General features: G+C 37.2%; 1 protein-coding gene across 1 annotated transcript in view; it reads right to left on the reverse strand.

Annotated features, from left to right (window-relative positions):
- Positions 1–535: 535 nt before the first annotated feature.
- The window catches only part of LOC150104829 (uncharacterized), a 65,560-nt gene continuing 45,959 nt past the window's right edge, over positions 536–20,136 (reverse strand). The window contains exon 13 of the mRNA XM_090395070.1: positions 536–750. Coding sequence (XP_090251196.1) covers positions 536–750 — 215 coding nt within the window. The remainder of the gene's footprint in view (positions 751–20,136) is intronic.

Genomic DNA, 20,136 nt, shown 5'->3' on the forward strand with positions numbered 1-20,136 from the left:
CACACACACACACACACACACACACACACACACACACACACACACACACACACACACACACACACACACACACACACACACACACACACACACACACACACACACACACACACACACACACACACACACACTTAGCTCTCCATCTCATTGACGGCCCACCCCTTTCACCTTCTGTTACTGTTCTGAGAAGTCCTCCTTCCATTCTCTCCATGTGTCCAAAGTTTAGCTTTCTTCTGTCAATATCCTTAAGGAGTGTTGTACGCCTTTCAGTATAGGATATCCTCAACAGCCTCCTGTAACACCACATCTCAAAAGCAGCTATCCTTTTTCTATCACTTTTTTATGTTCTAAGTCGCACATCCATAAGTCGCTGTTGGAAAAACAACTGCATCCAAAATCCTGAACTTTGTTTCCGTGGAAAAAGATCAATTTTTCCAGATATGAAAGACCACATCACGTAAATGCCTTCCGTTTACGACGTGCCCTTTCTACAGCATGTTTCATGACATCTGGTAATGTTTCTGGCTGCAGTGCCCTAATTTCTGCACGAATGTTTTCCTTCAGCTGTTGAAATGCTTGTCGTGTTCGCATACACCTTCTCATTCAGGTAACCCCATGCGAAGAAGTCGGAAGCCGTCAGATCTGAGGAACGTGATGGCCAATCAACTGCAGATGGCGAAATTGTTTTCTCGCCAAAAATGTGCCTTAAGAGTTCCATTGTGACTCTAGCTGTACAGGCAATGAAAATCTCTAAAATAATATACAATTTCATTATAACAAAAAAAAATAAAATAAAATAATTAATAAATAAAAAAAGCTAAATGATTAAACACCTTCAAGAATATGTTGTAGAATACAGGAGGGTAAAATAAATAAGTAATATACCGTACTAAATGCACAAGGCTTAAAGGATAATGTGATGGTTAAATTATCAATCCTCCACTCTTTATCCCGCCAAGAAATACAAAATGCAATGTATGCAAGCATAAATACTTAACGCAAGAAAAAAAATACAATATGCCAACGAAAGCAATGAAAAAAAAAATCAAACATGAGCATATTTCCTACACTTCCACACGGGAGCATTGCTCGTCCTCATTCGCCTACCTTCCATACAAAAATACATCTTTCATAACTGTGATGAAATGTGTATTCACTGCCAACAGAAACAGTACCTCCACCCTAGATATGGAAACCAAAGAAGCAAGGGATATGAACATGATCTCTGTTTCCCAGGAAGATCCAAAGAAACATTCTCAGGTAAGAAACATAAACTTCTCACATCCTCTCCTTCCCACAATCCTAAGAAAGTTCTTTAAGACAGTTCTGTAAGAAAATTTATTATTATGCGACTCAAGGTCGTGCAGCTTTAAGATGTGAGCTGTAGACTGAAATATATGAATAATTTATTTAAAACAAAAAGCGAAATAGTTCAAGACCAGAGCTTAGGGATCCAATGGAAAAATTTTGAAGAAAGCATTGATAAACCCAAAAACAAAAAAGCATAGGGTGAAGCTGTTTGCGAAGCGCAATAATCTGAATTTTATAATGAACTTAAGAAGTTAAAGAGGACGTACTAAAAAAAGAAGAAGAAGAAGAAGAAGAAACCATATGGAAAGTTCCTAGCAAATAAGTCAACACGTGCCTTGTGAGAATACACATACAAATAACAAAGTCAAAGTTCTATGTAAGAATTGTTAAACAAAATTCAAGACAGAATCTTGGGTAGAATATAAAAGACATTACCTGAAGGTAACGAAATGTTTGGGCTAATGAAGAAACTTAAGAAATGGAGAAAATCATATTGTAAGAAGAATCAGTACTGAAAAAAGATGGCATAAATACTAAAAATAACAATACATGTGGTGTAGTAACATCAAAGAGGAGCCCACCGTTCATGAATATCCAAGATCCTATGGAATACGTTTCATTATTTTTTGTTATTTTTGACTAGATGGGTGAAGCAAGAATGCTTTTCATATTCCCCGTTATCTGTAAAATAAAATGTATGGATGGGGTGTTAGATCTATAAGCTCTGGTCTTGGGAGGGTAACAGCAATAGCCGAGCCTCAATTAACCCTTCATTGGCTACAGCAGTGTTTCTCAAACTTTTTTCGACTACGGAACACTTCACAAATCCTGAAAATTTCACCGAAAACCTTGGTTATTTTGTAATTACAAATTAATAATTAATCAGTAATTTAGCTTATTTTTTATTATTAATCAATAATTAATAATTAATTATTAATTAATGATTAAGTAAACAGCAATTAAACCATCATTAAATTAATTTGTACTAACAAATTAATTTAAAAATGACAAATTCCAGAACTTCTTGCGGAACACCTATTCACCTTCCGAGGAACACCAGTGTTCCGGGGAACACCGGTTAAGAACCACTGGGCTACAGCATTGTCATCCATTATCCCACTCGAAATACGTTTCTTACAACTTACAACATTACTGACCTAAGGGGTGAAGCAAAATGCTTTTCATATTCCCCGCTATCTTAAGAGAAACTGCGAGTGGAGATAGTTTTATGAGTTAATTGCTAGCCCTGACTGGGCTTGGAGATTAGTCCTCAGTGTTGTAGTTCAGGATGGCTTTTGGTCTTTTATGTTTGAAATAATCAATTGCGTTATAATCTGCAGCCAGTTGGATCAGTTTGTTAGGGTGCACAGATGCTTTTGAGAAGAATTTGATTGCTATAGTCTGCATGAAAGTGCAAATATAGGGGACATTTGTGTCCCGATGAAGTTGCACATTACGTACGAACCATGGGGCGTTCAGGATCATTCTGAGACTTTTGTTTTGCACACGTTGCAACTTAAGAATATTAGTATTAGCGGTATGACTCCAGGCCGGAAAAGCGTGGGTGAGTATTGGGCGAACCATCAGTTTATATATGAGTAGTTAGATTCTGCTGCTCAGCTTACTGTTCCTGTTAATTAGCGGGTAGAGCTGGGCTATGGTTTTTGATGTATTTACACAGAGTCTTGATATGGGAGCTGAAAGTCAGTTTTCTGTCTAACAGTACGCCAAGATATTAAAGGGATAAAAATCCTATGTTGTAATATTCCTTTAATATCTATTAAGTTGAAGAAAACTAGCCGTTTGGCTTTTCATTTTAAGTACGCCAAGATATTTGATCTCAGTTAGCCATGAGATTTTAGTGTTCAATAGGAGGATACTTTAGGAAGCATTGATCTTCTAGAGAATAGGATGGCTACGCTCTTCAGGGGATTCACTTGAAGCCGCCATTTGATGAAATATTGTTCGATTAGCAATAGGTTTCCTTGCAGTTTCTTGAAGGCTAGGTGCGGCTTTAAAGACCTGGCCAATATTGCTGTATCATCCGCGTATAGGGCTTTGATTGAAGACAATGGATTGTGCGCCATATCATACAAGTATATGGAAAATAGAATCGGTACTAGTAATGATCTTTGTGGAACTCCAGCCAAGATGCGTTTTTGTGTCGAAACTACCCCACACATCCTAACTTGCATGTGCCTATCGGAGAGGTATGCCTTGATTAGATGAATGATTCCCATTAGTATACCAGTTGATATCAGTTTGTATAACAGACCATAATGCCAAACATTATCGAATGCACTGGCTATGTCAAGGAAAACAGCCCCGGTGCATTGACGCCAGTTAAAGCCTGTGGTGATATATTCCACTAATCTGTATATTTGTTGGGTGGTGCTATGAAATTGGCGGAAGCCAAACTGCTCCTCAGGAAGGATATTTAGTTGGTGTACTGGTTCTTGGAGTATGGTAAGAATTACCGTCTCGGCAATTTTACAGAGGTTTGAGATGAGGCTGATCGGTCTGTAACTTTGAGGCAATCGAGGGTCTTTTCCAGGTTTATGGATCGGTATTATGTCCGCTAGTTTCCAGTAGGAAGGGAAATATTTGTAGTGAAGGATGGAGTTTATTATATTTGTCAGATGCACAATACCTCTGAAAGGTAGTAGCTTTATCACCTTGTTGGAGACACCGTCAGGTACGGAGGCATTTTTGTTCTTGATTATATTATATATTTCAGCAGGTGATGTGAGTGCAATTTGAGTGGAATATGTGACAGAAGATTTCAGTGAACATCTGATGTATCCGTGGATCTTGTATATATGATTGAAATCCAGATGATCGTATGACGGTTTACATTGCATTTCTAAATGTTTTGCTATTGCTTCAGCTTTATCTGCATCGGTGTGGATAAGACCTGAATCTGTTTGGAGGGGGGGGAGAGGTTTATTTCTGTTTTTAATCTTTCTGATAAGATTTCATATGAAGTGGTTATCAGGAGAGATGGAGGTCAATTTTTCTTCCCAAAGTTGACTTCTATGGGCTGTGAGGGCATCTCTCACTTCGGAGTTGAATCTATTTAAAATCCGTTTGTCTTGTGGCGCCCTAGTGTTGTGGTCTCTTTTCCTTGCTTTGTTCTTTTCCCTGATCAGATTCATGATATCCTCTGGTAAGTGGTTGGATTTGTGGGTAGTTGCGGAGATAGTAACTGCTGCACAGGCTGCATTAATCTGTTCAGTTAGATCTTTTATAGCTGTTTCAATTTCTTCTTTGGATTTTATGACAGAGCCTTATCAACTTTACCTATACAAGTTGCTACAAGGTGCTTTTACTTTGAATAAGAAACTCTGGACGAGATAAAGATGTGAAAAGTTTTTTACCTTGGGGATAATATATATTAAGGATACCAAGTAATACCTGGTGTTGCACTACTTTTAGACTTGAACTACGTTCAGGCGCAAACTTAGCTGTTTTGCTTATCTGGGAGATAGAGTAAAAAAACCAAGTTTATAAAATAACTTGCTATCCTTATTATATAATATCCCCAAGGTAAAAGACTTTCATATCTTTATCTTATCCAGAGTTTCTTATTCAAAGTAAAAGCCTTGTAGCAACTTGTATAGGTAAAGTTGATAAGGCTCTTGATTATTGAACTTAACCCTTGGAGGGTAATGGATGGCAATGCTGTAGCCAATGAAGTTCTAACTGAGGCTCGGTTATTGCTGATACCCTCCTGCCATGATCAGAGCTTTAATAGTTCAATAACACCTTATCCCTACACTGTCCTCTACAGATAACGGGGAAGATGAAAAGCATTCTTGCTTCGCCCCTTTAAGCCAGTCCTTATAAGGACTATAAGGATAAGAAAACCTCGGTATTGCTTCTTTTTTTTCTTCTATAAGCTGGTGTGAATTTGTTTGGCGCTTAAGATAAGGTTCATGATTGAATTTACTGATTTTTACTAAGTGAATGAATGGAGTGTTCATACCGTGAGTGAAGTAATGGTGATGTCCTCGGTCAGTTTTGGAATTGTGGTGCGTTTATTATATTATGTGTCTTGAAGATCATGCAATTTTTGATTCGATGCTCTTGCCAAAACAGTACAGAGTCCTGTAACAGTGCCGGTAACACTACAACTGCACGGTAAGCGTTTTTTTCCTTATTATTATTATTTTTATTTATTTATTTTAACATACTTCACATTGATAATCATGGAAAAAGAGCTAAATGAGACAATATTCAAGGAGGTATATAAAGAATTTATAAGAATTTATAAAACTACTTAACAAGAATTGGCCGGGAAAAATGAAACTTTACGACACGTTTCCCCCCCCGGAAAGTGTCACAGACGTTGTCTCAGAAGATCAATTAGAATCGGTGCCTTCTACTCCTTCAGACTTTGTAGAAGTGCGAGCAAGCAAAAAGCGAAGAACAACAGAAGAACCGCACAATGACAATAATGAAACGGAACTGGATTCTAAGGGTTCGGACGCCACTATTTCGATAAAGATCGAAATCTTTATCTGATGATCGATAAAGATGATCGATCATCCGATCATCTTTAGAGAAAAGCAGAAGTGGGCAGCTTTAAGATCCACAATGTCCAATCTGCACATTGGCTTCATTAAGGCCAAAAACATGGATGAAGGCATAAAGATGCAGCCAGCAACAGTGACAAATTATAGAAGGTTGACCAAAGAACTGGACGACAGAGGCATCCACTATCATAACTTTGCGCTCAGTTCCGACTTTCGTGGTGTCTGTGAAGACAATTACACAGCAGAAATAGCTGCTGACCCCTGAATTCTCAGGATCTGCCCTCCAGTCAAGGTCAGCAGAATGTACAAAGCAGACAAGACTCCCATACCATTAGTCCTAGTTGAGATTCATAAAATATACAAAATATCTACAACTTAAAAACAGTCTGTGGTCTCATCGTCACACCAGAACCACTCCTGAAAAGATCATCTTCTGGGCAGTGCCATAGGTGCCAGAAGTTTGGCCATCCCCAGAATCTTTGTAGAACGGAATATAGATGTTTGAAATATGGGGACAGCCACCCAACCAATACCTGCACAAAGCCGAGGACCACCTCGGCCAAATGTGCCAACTGCGGTGGCCCTCATCCTGCGAACTACAAAGGATGTACTCAGCACCCAAATAACAGACAGATGGAGGCAGTCAATCAACCCTCCTCCTACAGTATAAGAACAACAGAGACCCAGGCATCAAAATCGGAGACTCAGCGGTCACAGTCGGAGACCTCCAAAAATAGAGACACCCAAAAGCAAACAAGAAGTTATGCCGATGTGACCCTTACAAATAGACCAATACCGGAACAAAATCAATCAACAGCACCTAAATATCTAACAGCTGTTATTACGGCCTCACTAGCAAACATGCTACAAACTTTCAGCTTATCAAACTCTACTAAAAGATTTCTTTTAGTAGGGTTTGATATCTACGTGTATACAAACACACACACACACACACACACACACACACACACACACACACACACACACACACACACACACACACACACACACACACACACACACACACACACACACACACACACACACACACACACACACACATATATATATATACATATATGCATAGTTTCATATTACCTTGATGGACCCGTGTTTCACTCAGGATTTCTCCATGAGTGCAGGTCACAAAGATGCCTCCAACGATCTCGATCTTGAGCCTCTCTCTTCCATATTATACCCATAGATTTCACTAGTGGATCTTCCCATCTTGTAGGTGGTCTTCCTGGTTTTCTCTTTATTCTTGGTTGCCAGTTGAGTATTCTATATGTCCATCTGTTATCCCTGAGTCTGGCTATTTGACCTGCCCATCTCATCTTGCTTTCATATACTGCAGTTACCACATCTTTTATGCCTGATCTCTTTCTTAGTTCCGTGTTTCTAACATGTTCCATTCTTCTGATGTTACAAATCCTGCGTTCTATTGCACGCTGATTTATTCCGAGAGTCTCTTCTTTTCTTGTCGTGTTCCATGTTTCTGATCCATATGTGAGTGATGGTAGAATATCACTATTAAATAGTTTTGCCTTCAGAGAAATGTCAAGATCTGGATCAGTAAGTCTTTCTTTTAGTCTGTTGAATGATGGCCATGCAGCTTTCTTTCATTTTGCTAGTTCTTCAGATAAATCGTTATTCATTTTTATTGTTTGTCCTAAGTACTTGTATGAGTCAACTTGTTCTATAGGGATGTTATCAATACATAGGTGACTGTCACTTTTGTAGATGTTTTTGATCCATTTTGTTTTTTCTAGATTCATTTATAAGCCTGTTTTACTGCTGTTTGTATATTTTTTCACCCATTTCTTCTAGGTCTTTTCGGTTGTGGGATATCAGTACTAGATCATCGGCAAACATAAGAATTTGTAGCTTTTCACCATCTATGCTTATTCCTCCGTTTAGGTCTATTCTTTTCAGAATGTATTCTAAAGTGCTAGTAAATAGATTTGGGGAGATCACATCGCCTTGGCGGGCCCCTCTCTTTATATCTATATTTAGAGGTTGATCAAATAGGGTTATTTGCATGGTCTGATTTTTGTTAATTTTTTTATCATGTGGATATAAGTAGGATCCACATTTATTTCCAGTAAGGCACTGATGACTGCATTGTGTTCTATGGTATCAAATGCTTTTTTAAAATCAATAAAGAGGAAACATAGAGGGATTGGGTATTCTCTGCATTTTTCTGTTAGTTGTGAAATGACCTAGATATGATCTATTGTGGAGAAGCCTCTTCTAAATCCTGCCTGCTCTCTGCTGGAGTTGTCTTCTAGAGTGTTTTGGATTCTGTTCGGTATTACTCTGTTCATGATTTTATATATGTGAGAGAGTAGACAGATTGGGCGATAGTTTTTTATGTCTTCCTTGTTCCCTTTTTTGAATAGAAGTATGGTTTTGGAGGTTTTCCATTCCTCTGGAATCTTTCTTTCTTTGAAGTACCACGTGAATCTGGTAGCCAAGGCTTTGAAAATAATTGATCCGCATTGTTGGATTTCTTCAGCCTTAACATGATCAAGTCCTGAGGCTTTTCCTTGACTCATTTTCTTAAGGGCATGTTCTATTTCTCCTGGAAGTACATCTGGTATATTGCTTGGGTTTGGAATGATAGGGTCTGAAACTTGGCAATTAGTTGCATAGAGATCATTATATATAAAAATTCTGCACAATTTCTTCTATCCTTTTTCTATTAGTATGTTTTTCTCCATTTTGATCCTGTAAAGCAGATGAATTGACTGTTTAAAATTTAAGTCTTTCTCTATTTTTTCAGGTTGGTTTTTACCTGCACTGCTTCTCTTAATTTTTGTATCCTGAAAGCATTGTAGTCTTCTGGAATTCTTTTCCTTAGTAATTTAGAGATAATTTTGTATTCTAGAAACTTTTCTTCAGATTTCTTCAGTTCTTTTCTCTTTTTCAGTAGTTCTAGAGTTTGAGGTGAGAGTCTTTCTCTTTTTTTTTGTTTCATATGAATTTCTGATTTTTTCTTGCACTCATTCAATTTATTAATAAAGTCAATGTAGTCATCATTTATGTAACAGTTTTTAATAGTCCATTCGGTCTCTTCTATGTACTTCCTAAACTTGTGGTAGTCTATTTGCTTGGGTTGTCTTTTGTGGTTTGATGTTGCCCTGATATGTTGTTCTTTTTTGTGGTCTATTCTTATAATGGCTCTGAGAAGTCTGTGGTCATAATCTATGTTGAAGTATGTTTCGCCTATTGTACCAACATTTTGTACCAGTCTTTTACAGTCTGTTAAAATGTAGTCAATTTCATTTTTAGTGTCTCCATTCGGTGATTGCCAAATCCATCTTCTTCTTCCTGGGCGTTTGTTGAAAAAAGTGTTCATGATAGAGTTGTTCAGCTGCAGCAAATTCAGCTAATCTCTCTCCTTTTCTATTTCTTTCTCCTAGGCCATGTGGTCCTATAAACGTTTCGTTTTCTTTACCACATCCTATTTTGGCATTAAAGTCACCACCAACGAATATGTATGTTAACTTATAATTTAATGCCTGTTCAAGATTCATGTAAAAAGTTTCGGTTTCTTGATTATCAGCTACAGATGTTGGAGCATAGCAGGATATTAATTTTATTGTTATATTGTTCTCTATTCCAATTACCAGTGCACACCTATTCTTTCAGATATGATGTTGCAAGAAAGGATCGACTTGGTGAGCTTAGATTTAACAATGAAGCCCACTCCGCCTTGTTTGAGGATGCTCCGAGGAGTATCTGTGAGCCATTGTACCATCTTGCTGTCAGTTCTTTCAATCTTTTTGTTTCATTCACTAGCAGGATATCCAAGTTGATATTGGTTAGTTCTTTGATTAATAAATCTATTCTTAGTCTCTTGCCAAAGTTCGAGTATTGAGGGTACCGATTACCATTTTCATAGATTTAAGAGGCGGTCTGTTCTCATCTGCGAGATTCTTAGCACCCCTGGCCACACTCGGTGCCTTACCGCCACTGTAGAAAGGTGAGTGTGGGCCGCGAAGGACTCGGGGCCGTTTCTGTTGTTGTAGTGGCATCTTTGCTGTGGTCGCATATACACTTCTCCTGACCAGGGTTCTGAAGTGTTTGCCAGAGCTCTGTTAGTGATGTTGGGTCAAGGTCTGATAGTGGTTGGGATTCCCAACACCCCAGGGTGCACCACGGGGAGGTAGAGTTGGACTTTGCACCCCATGCTGCTTCCAAAACATAGCATACACTAAACTACTGCTACACGAAATGTTTTTGGTAGGAGAATTATTATAATCATTTCATGTAAAACAGTAAAAGGTGTTTTTGTTCCTTTCAATATTTTTAAAAAGACTTGAGCAAATTTCGAAACAAAACTTGTGATTTTAACTTTCACTAATATTTCATAGATAAATTATATTTAAAAGTGTAAACATCAAATAAGACTATAAAAAAGAATTTTACAACATGACAAACATTTTTTTTCTTTTCCAACTAACAAACAAAAGGTTTTCAATTGGAGACTCCCCCCCCCCTAAAACAACAGATGAAAGCCTCATTGAGCCATATTTTATATAGCACCACTCATAATACAAATTCAGTATACCGAATTCTGTAGCTCCGTTTTGCAGGTTTTCATGTAAGAAAGTTGTTTTAATTGGAAAAAATATTTTCATCGAATAATATCATGATAAGATATAGAAGTTCTGCACAGTCATTTTCATTCTATCCAATATGCCGAATTTGTTCGAGCTTACAGTAGTCTCTAGCTAACAGAATATTTCTACTGTTAATTTAATGTTAGTGGTTAGATAATTTAGCCAACGAAGTGAACAATATATTTAGAAATGGTGTGTTTTACTACCGCATAAAACGTGGTATGAAGAATTATTTGACTTAATTGAAGAGATCGTTAGTGCACTAAACGGAAATCAAAGTAAAATTAAATTTAATATTAAATAGAATGGAAGATAGAATTGGGTTATTTATCGAAAAGTAAACATTCAAGAGTTCATTTTTTATCCTCCCCTCTTTCAGAATCTGCTTAAAACTGCAACTGCATGGAAAGTTCATAGAAAATGTGATAATGCCTATATATCTGGATTATAATTTCAATACGTTTATTTTTAAACAAGTGTGAAAATCAATCGTAACTTGAAAGATCTATAGCTAGCTGAATGTGAGGTACAAAGTTTACTAAAGGTGCAGCTCAATTGCCTCCCCTCCCCCCTCGTAACTAGGATATTCCATACGTAAACATTGTTCCTCCCTTTTCTTTCCATTATGCATTTTTCATTATTCCACAAATGTAAACGAATCTTCTACATATCATGAAAATAAATTTTTATGTTGTATATTAAAAATAAATATTTCGGTTTCTGCTCAAAAACCGTAAAATCCTAACGAGAATTATCTTTAGTGAACACAAAAATAGAAAAAAAAAGAACTTATTGGTTTGGTTTTCCATAAGTAGATATGTGGATTTTTTTCATCGTTTCTGAATTGATATTTATTAATCTGTATTATTTGTTATGAGATATTAAACCAAATAAGGATGGGCCAGCATGTGTTATCATAAAAATATTTTCTAATGATATTCACATGAAGTTTTCCCAGTTTGTAACATTTGTTTGATAAATGCATTTCTTCGGGAAACATTTCAGAGTATCGATAATGAATTTTTTCTAGACCAAACCTTTCTATTGAGAATCATGAAACTGTCCAAAAAGGGGAAGAAATGTGGGTTGAAAATTATTTCAGTCTAAAAAACAGGACATATTTTAAAAGAATACCTACAACCCAATTTTCATTTATTTTTTGTACAGTAGTAGTAGTAGTAGTAGTGCTGGGATAATCCTACCTAATTGTTATTTCTCGATTAAACCTATGTTTTATACATATTAGATATTTTACAAAAATCCTCAAGTATTATTTATATATAAAAAATTCTTCTAAAATATAAAGCACCGATCCTTAGCGGTGTCTTTACCTGTGTAGCTGAGGCTATGAAAATTAATTTTAGTAAAATGTTTTAAATAGTGATATTCATGTGTCATGGTAGTGACACACGAATAGGTTGGCCTATTATTACGTATTAACTCGTAATTATATATCTGTCAGATACTTTTAAATACATCTCTATCTAATTCAGATGTTTAATGGTAGACATGTGAAATGCTGCAACTTAATTGCAGTTATTTGTAAGAGTTTTGAAAGATGTAAAAAACACGATTTTGATCATAATAAAAATCAGATATTTCATATTAATTATTTATCATAAATTACTTAAAGATATAATTTAAGGACAGAAAGGAAAGCTAAAGATGTATTTCTCTTCAACATTTTTGCCTCTGTAATCCAGTTTTAAATCTCCGGTTATACCTCTAGAAATGCAGAAGAGTTTAAAGCCTATCATATGAGTTTTAAATATTATTTATTTTTTAGAGTTCACCATTTTGGTAGCTTTCTAAAACTCAGATTAATCAGGAAGGTGTATTGTATTTAAGGTGAAACAAATGAAATAATATTTTAAAGATTGAATTGGAGGCCTAAAGTGACATGATAAAGTATAAACATTTGGTCTTAGTTAACCAACCACATTAAAACGTACTATAAATTAATAGCTATGTGTTAATGGCACTCATGTAAGAAAAAAAATCTTGATCATTCAAAAGTTAAAAAAATGCAGAAAATACTTATAACAAATGGATCGCAAATATATCAAATCAAAGTTCTTAAAAGAACTGGGAGATGGAGTGAGTCCTTGATTCCTTATCCCGTCATTTGAATGAAGAAAATCTGTGTAGATGGGGTGTTATTGATCTAAAAGCTCTGGTTATGGCTGGGTGACAGCAATAGCCGGGCCTCAGTTAAAATTTCATTGGCTACAGCATTGCCATTTGTTACCCTGGTGATTAAGTAAAAGGTAAAATCTCAAAAAATCAAACGATCTCTAGGCCACTCATTCGTGGGCGAAAGACCGTCTAAATCTCCGCGTTGGTTCCACTCAGTGAAACTCGACCACCGAGCAGAACCACTCATTCCGAAGAAAATAATTCACCGACAAGAACCCCTCAGCTGGCCGTGCCGGAGAACACTTTTGCCGGAGACTCAAATTGCTCCCTTAAGGCAAAACCCCAAGAGAGCGAACTCTCGAAACTCGGCAGGGTAACAGCAACAGCCGAACCTCAGTTAAACTTCATTGTTTCAGCATTGCCATTCGTTACCCTCTGTTTAAGTAAAGGGGTAAAATCTCAAAAAATCAGACGATCTCTAGGCCACTCATTCGTGGGCGAAAGACCGTCCAAATCTCCGCTTTGGTTCCACTCAGTGAAACTCGACCACCGAGCAGAACCGCTCATTCCGAAGAAAATAATTCACCGACAAGAACCCCTCAGCGGGCCGTGCCGGAGAACACTTTCCCCGGAGACTCAAATTGCTCCCTCAAGGCAAAACCTTAAGAGAGCGAACTCATCACCCAAGATAACAGCAACAGCCGAACCTCAGTTAAAATTCATTGGTTCAGCATTGCCATTCGTTACCTTGGATTTTTAAGTAAAGGGTAAAATCTCAAAAAAATCAGACGATCTCTAGACCATTCATTCGTGGGCGAAAGACTGTCTAAATCTCCGCGTTGGTTCCACTCAGTGAAACTCGACCACCGAGCAGAACCGCTCATTCCGAAGAAAATTATTCACCGACAAGAACCCCTCAGCGGGCCGTGCCGGAGAATACTTTCCCCGGAGACTCAAATTGCTCCCTTAAGGCAAAAACCCCAAGAGAGCGAACTCTCGAAACTCGTCAGGGTAACAGCAACAGCCGAACCTCAGTTAAACTTCATTGGTTCAGCATTGCCATTCGTTACCTTGGTGTTTAAGTAAAGGGTAAAATCTCAAAAAATCAGACGATCTCTTGGCCACTCATTCGTGGGCGAAAGACCGTCCAAATCTTCGCGTTGGTTCTACTCAGTGAAACTCGACCACCGAGCAGAACCGCTCATTCCGAAGAAAATAATTCACCGGCCAGAACCCCTCAGCGGGCCGTGCTGGAGAACACTTTCCCCGGTGACTCAAATTGCTCCCTTAGGGCAAAAACCCTAAGAGAGCGAACTCATTACCCAGGATAACAGCAACAGCCGACCCTCAGTTAAACTTCATTGGTTCAGCATTGCAATTCGTTACCTTGGAAGTCCTAAAAAGGACTCTTCTCTCTCTATCATATCAAATATCAAATAAAAACTTGAACTTGAACTTAATTGGTTGATGGACTGAGTCCTTGACTCTTTATCCCTTCATCTGGATTTTAGATTGTGGGTGATGAGATTATTGTGGGTAATTTACCCGCTCATTGTGAGCATTGAGGCTGTATCAGCTTTCTCTTGCGATGGAGGATTTCGGTTTTTTATGTTTGAAACGATCTGAGGGCTTGTAGTCCGCTGCCTGTTGAACTAACTGATTTGGGTGATTATCCGTGATTGTGAAGAATTTCTCTGCAATGCTTGTCATGTAGGTCTTAATATCTGGAAGATTGGCTTCTTGATGTAATTGGATGTTTCTGATGAACCATGGGGCATTAAATGCCATTCTTAGGCATTTATTCTGTATTATCTGAAGTCTGTTGATGTTGCTTTTAGTCGTGTGACCCCAGGTTGGAGAGGCATAAGTTAGTTGCGGTCTGATTACCGATTTGAAAAGTAAGATTTTGTTGCTTATGCTTAGGAAGCTGTTCCTGTTCAAAAGTGGATATAGCTGTGCTATAGTCTGACTTGCCTTAGTGGTAACACTATCCATGTGTGATTTGAAGTTTAGACGTCTATCAAGATGAATTCCCAGATATTTGGTAGAATTGCGCCAAGGGATGATTTTACCAAACATTTGTATGCTTGTATTCGGTTCTGCCTTACGTCTGGTGAAAAGTACTGCAGAGCTTTTGTTTGGATTAATTGCGATACGCCACTTGGTGTACCAATCCTCCAATTCATTGACTGCTCTCTGCAGCTTGATTGTGGCCAGGTGTGGACGGAGGGATCTGGCTATAATGATTGTATCGTCGGCATACAGAGCGGTGATAGCTGGAGACAGTTTGGGGAGATCTGCCATGTATATGGAGAAGAGCAGGGGAGATAGTAGAGAGCCTTGAGGTACTCCGGCCGTGATTCTCCTCTCCGTGGATCTGATACCGTTGAGTTTTATTTTAAATTTTCTGTTGTGTAGATATGATTTGATAAGTAGCACTAGTGGCAATGGAATACCAACTTCGTGTAGTTTAAAAATTAGTCCATGATGCCATACTCTATCAAATGCCTGGGTGATGTCTAGAAAAACTGCGCCAGTGTGTTGGTGCCATTCATACCCTTGGGTTATATGTTCGATAACTCTGTAAATTTGTAGCGTTGTGGAGTGATATTTCCTAAAGCCGAATTGTTCATCTTGAATTATATGGTTCATATCTGTTGCCTCTTGAAGCCGTGTGAGAATAGCACGTTCGGCTATCTTACCTATGCATGAAAGAAGGCTGATTGGTCTGTAATTTACAGGAAACTGTGTATTTTTCCCAGGTTTGGGAATTAGGAAAACGTCGGCAATTTTCCATCGTTGTGGGAAATAATTTAGCCGGAAGATGGCATTAATGATGGCTACTAGATGCATAACCCCTTTGCGAGGAAGTAACTTGAGTACCTTATTTGTTATTCCATCTGGACCTGGAGCCTTTTTGTTATTTAGTTTTCTTAAAATTTCATATACTTCTGTTGGTGATACGGATTTGTTATTGGATTGGAATGAGGCATTTTGAGTTATTTTACGCACTTGGGTGTGAATTTTACTTATGAAATTTATATCTGTATTGATATAATTGGGGCTGCATTGTTTTTCTAAACTGTCAGCAAATGCTTCAGCTTTTTCCTCGTCGTTGTAGACAACATTAGATTCACCTTGGATTGGAGGAAATGTAAAACGCTTTGAACGGAGTGATTTCATCATTTTCCATATTGATTGATCCTCTGTGTTTAATTGGAGAATTTTGTTATTCCAGAGTTGGTTACGGTGGTCCTTTAGGGCATATCGAACTTGGTTTGTTGCTCTATTGACTGCTTGTTTATCCGCTGGGTCCATTGTTCTCTGATATTGTCTTCTTAATCTGTTTTTCTCTTGGATAAGACGTTTTATATCCTGTGGAAGTTTATTTGATGGTGTACATTTGGTTATATTTGTTACCTGCGTTATAGCTGTCAGCAGTTGTTTTTCAAGAGTCTTCACTGCTTTTTCTACATCTTCAGCAGATGTTATATGCGGTATTGGACCAAGGTTTTCCTGGAAGGCTGAGGGAAGTTGTTTCCAATTTATAAATGCGGTGGTGTTTTCTGTTATATCTTGTATGGTGCCTAGTTGTAATATGATGGGGTTATGATCAGAACTTAAGTCGTTGATTGCTTGTATCTGATAGCTGTGCGCTATGTTTTTTAATATAGCTATATCTAGTACATCAGGACGACCGGTAGCTCCATAATGTGTGGGTTCAGTGGGTCCTATTACTGTTATATTTCTTGAAGTGGTGTAAGAGTTGAGTATTCTTCCATTAATATTTGAGTTTCTGCTATTCCAGACTGAGTGTTTGGCATTAAGATCTCCGGCTATAATCACTGCTCTGCCTGTATTTAGTATCACCTCTAAGTCAGATTCAAGGAGTTTTTTATTTGGGGGGTTGTAGGCTGCATATATCGTAATGCTGCTTGTATTTTCCATATGTATTTCTATTCCTGTAGTTTCCATGTGTTCTGTTTGGGGTTCTGCTATTGAATTATGTTTTATGTTACTTTTCACAAAGATGGCAGTGCCTCCACCTCTAGCAAAGCATCTGTCTGTTCGGTAAGTGCTATAACTATTGATTCTGATTTTGTCACTTGGACGAAGATGTGTTTCATTTATGAGGATGATGTCTGCTTGAGTTTCTGCTGCAAACTCCTGCAGCTCCTGTAATTTGATAGATAAACCATTTGCATTCCATGAAACAATTTGTAATGATTTCGGTTTTCTTTTAGATTTATCCATTAAGAATTTCCATAAAGAGTGATTGTGTATGCCTTAAGATGATATCTTTGGCTTCTTGAGTTGGGTTGGTTTGTTGGAGTTCAGCAAGCATTTCACCTAAGTGACTTGTTATGTTCAGTAGGATAGGCTTGTTGGTTTGCTGTGACTGCTTTGGTTTTGGGTCTTTTTGGAAGGTTGATCTTGTAACTTCAGCATACGATCTTCCATCCGTTGTGGAGACTATGGTTTGATGGGAAGACGCTTGTTCTTGAAGAGGTTTACTGGTTTTGAGTTGTAATTTTTGGTTTTGAGGAAATGCTATACAGCCCCTATAGTTTGCAGGGTGTGGTCCTCCGCAGTTTGCACATTTTGCTGGAAGTGTACGAGGTTTATGGCATTCATTTGATGCATGTTTGCCACCACATTTAACGCAACGAAATTCGGCCTTGCAGCATCGTTGGGCATGCCCAATCTTCTGGCATCTATGGCACTGGGTTGTAGTTGATTTATGTTTCAATGCCTCAACTTTTATGACTAGATCACAGATGGTTTGGAGATTGTATATATGATTTTGGTCTTTGCTTATTTCTACTAGAATTAGGGGATAGGGTGTTTTATCAGCTCTCCGCATTCGGCTGACTTTAACTGGGCTAAATCCCTTAAGTTGGAGGTCTGCAGTGAGGTCTTCTATTTGTAATGTTTCAGTTACTCCCCTTAACACTACTTTTAAATTTTTTTCACTGTTGAGTGCAAAAGTGTGATATGGCAAGTTGTTGTTGTCTAGAAGTTTGGTCATTTTTCTGTAATCTGATGATGTTTTAGGTTGTATGCGAATCCCTTCTTCTGTGTTTGTGGCTTTAATGAAGGTGATATCTGAAGATTTCATTGTGGATGCAACGGACGTCCAGTGCTCCTTGGCCCTTAGGACGACTGGGGGTACCCTTTCTTTAATTACATTATCTGGTTCTATCTCCACTGTTTTGGGTGTATCTGCAGTAGAGGAGATTTTCCTTTTCTTTTTGACTGTTTGAAATTCTGTGTTGGTTTCCACAAACTGCGGAGTATTATCCTGAGATGCAGCATTCTCTGTATTCGTGGAGTGACTTGATTCTGGTTCAGTCAACATACTTCCTTCATTAGAATCATCCATCCTATCTTCTGTGACTGCTGTAGGGGGGAATGTATCTAAGAGCTTTACTTTTCCTGGCCAGTTGTCGCTCAAAAGTTTTCCTAATCTTAGGAATTCTTTGTAAACTTCTTCAAATATGCCTTCATTGAGAGGTTTTGTCATGATTAACAGAAGGCAACAACTCTATTAAAATAAAGTTTGAGAAGTGGGACTTAGAGCCCAATGTAAATATCCCGTAGATCAAGTCGATCTACCAGCAAAGGTAGTAAATGTTTCACAGAATGAAGAACACTTACCTCTATATATAAATATCCCGTAGATCAAATCGATCTACCAGCATCAGTAGCAAATATTTTACAAAATAAATAAACTTTTCTTCAGAAAATCATAACGACTATTTAAATCACTGATCACATATATAAACACTTGGCAACCGCCATTACGCCCCACCCCACAAATTACCATCAAATAAAAAATAACATCAAATCTTTTTAGTAACTAACTTATTTTTATTTCTGAATGGTGTGGGAGAAAATAAATTATTTGTGGTTTCATTTTGGAAGCATCCGTTTTATTTTGACATTATAAAATATATCATTTAAAATTTTTAAATCTGTATTAATAAAAAATATTACATAAATTAGCCAATATGTAATTAAAATTATATCTGAAGCTATTTGATAACAACGTAACATTAAGAGTTAATATACTCTGTTGTAGTAACAAAATTGATTAATATGCATTCATATACAGAGACAAAACATAATGTATATCAATCTCAAATAATGAAGTTTCAAACTGTGCTGATTTATATAATACGATTTGTAATTAGGGTATGATACATTACACTACATTTATTGTAATTTCATCAGAAAGGCAATTATATTGGTTATAAACTTTTTACATCCTTTCTTTGTGCAGCTTATTATCCTTTTATACCCAATTTGTTTCGCTCAACAGAAGCTTTTGACGTAATAATGGGAATCTCGATGTTCAGTGAAGCATTTGAATGCAACAAACTTTAGAAAATGCTATTCGATGCACACAGAGACATGAATGAAAAAAAGAAAGAAAGAAAGAAAGAAATTGTAATTCAAGTCAATACCTATTGTAATTCAATTGTAAACAATACAAATCTTATTCCCCCGCCTTTATAATCCTTTTTAATTATGACTGTAGTCTTTTTGAAATTCATCTTGGTATTGAACCTGGAGATTATATTAGTACATTTAATCATCTTAAATAGTTTTATTACATCAAACAATGCGTAATCCATCTAATTACGTTTGTTTTTCTTGCACTAATACATAATAGCCTGTTTGAAACGTATTACACTGATATCCATTTCAGTTAAAAGTTAATTTTTTCGGCATACATTAACTACACTATTTGAGGCATTGCTGTACTTGCCAAACTTTAAAATGCGACTTCCTATCGATTCAAGAGTAATATTGACTATACTTATTAGTGTTACAAAATGTTTATTACCCACAAAATTAATAGACAATCTGAATCTGCAACCTAAAGACAGTCACAAACATCCATGTCGATGGCGGGATTCAAATCCACAACCCACTGGCTGGCAAACCTTTCAATTTCACTGTAATAATCAATGTATTTAAATGGTGAAAAGAAAGAGAAAGACATAAAAAGTACATTGTGCGATTGATTGATTTTAATAACATTATATAACAATTATAATAATTGCAATTATCATACTACAATCCATCGATTGTGTTATTATTTTTATTACATGGCACCTCTAAGGATTCCAGTTTGATCCCGCACATGCAATCAGGGCCGTATTTATGCACAGGAGCACGAGGCGCTAGCTGGGGTCCCCTGAAAAATTAAGGTCAATTTATGAGCCCAAACAATGGGCTAGCTCCCCTGGAAAAGTGTAAGTACAGCCCTGCATGCAATACACAATAACACTACCATCAACACATAATGTGTTGATGGTAGTGTTATTTACTACACAAATATCCTTCTTTGCCTGTAAATTTTGTTAGTATATTATGATAAATCAAGATTTATTTACAGTAATACAAGCTCACAAACTACACTGTTTAGTTATAACGTATGTGTTGCTGCGATTCATTGCCTGGTAATATTTTTGGCAAAGATAACTGAAAACATTTATGATAAATAATCTCAATGAGAAACA

The sequence above is a fragment of the Typopeltis vanoorti genome, chromosome 7, assembly GCF_054136105.1.
Source record: "Typopeltis vanoorti isolate ZY-2024b chromosome 7, IOZ_Tvanoo_1.0, whole genome shotgun sequence".
Lineage (NCBI taxonomy): Eukaryota > Metazoa > Arthropoda > Arachnida > Uropygi > Thelyphonidae > Typopeltis > Typopeltis vanoorti.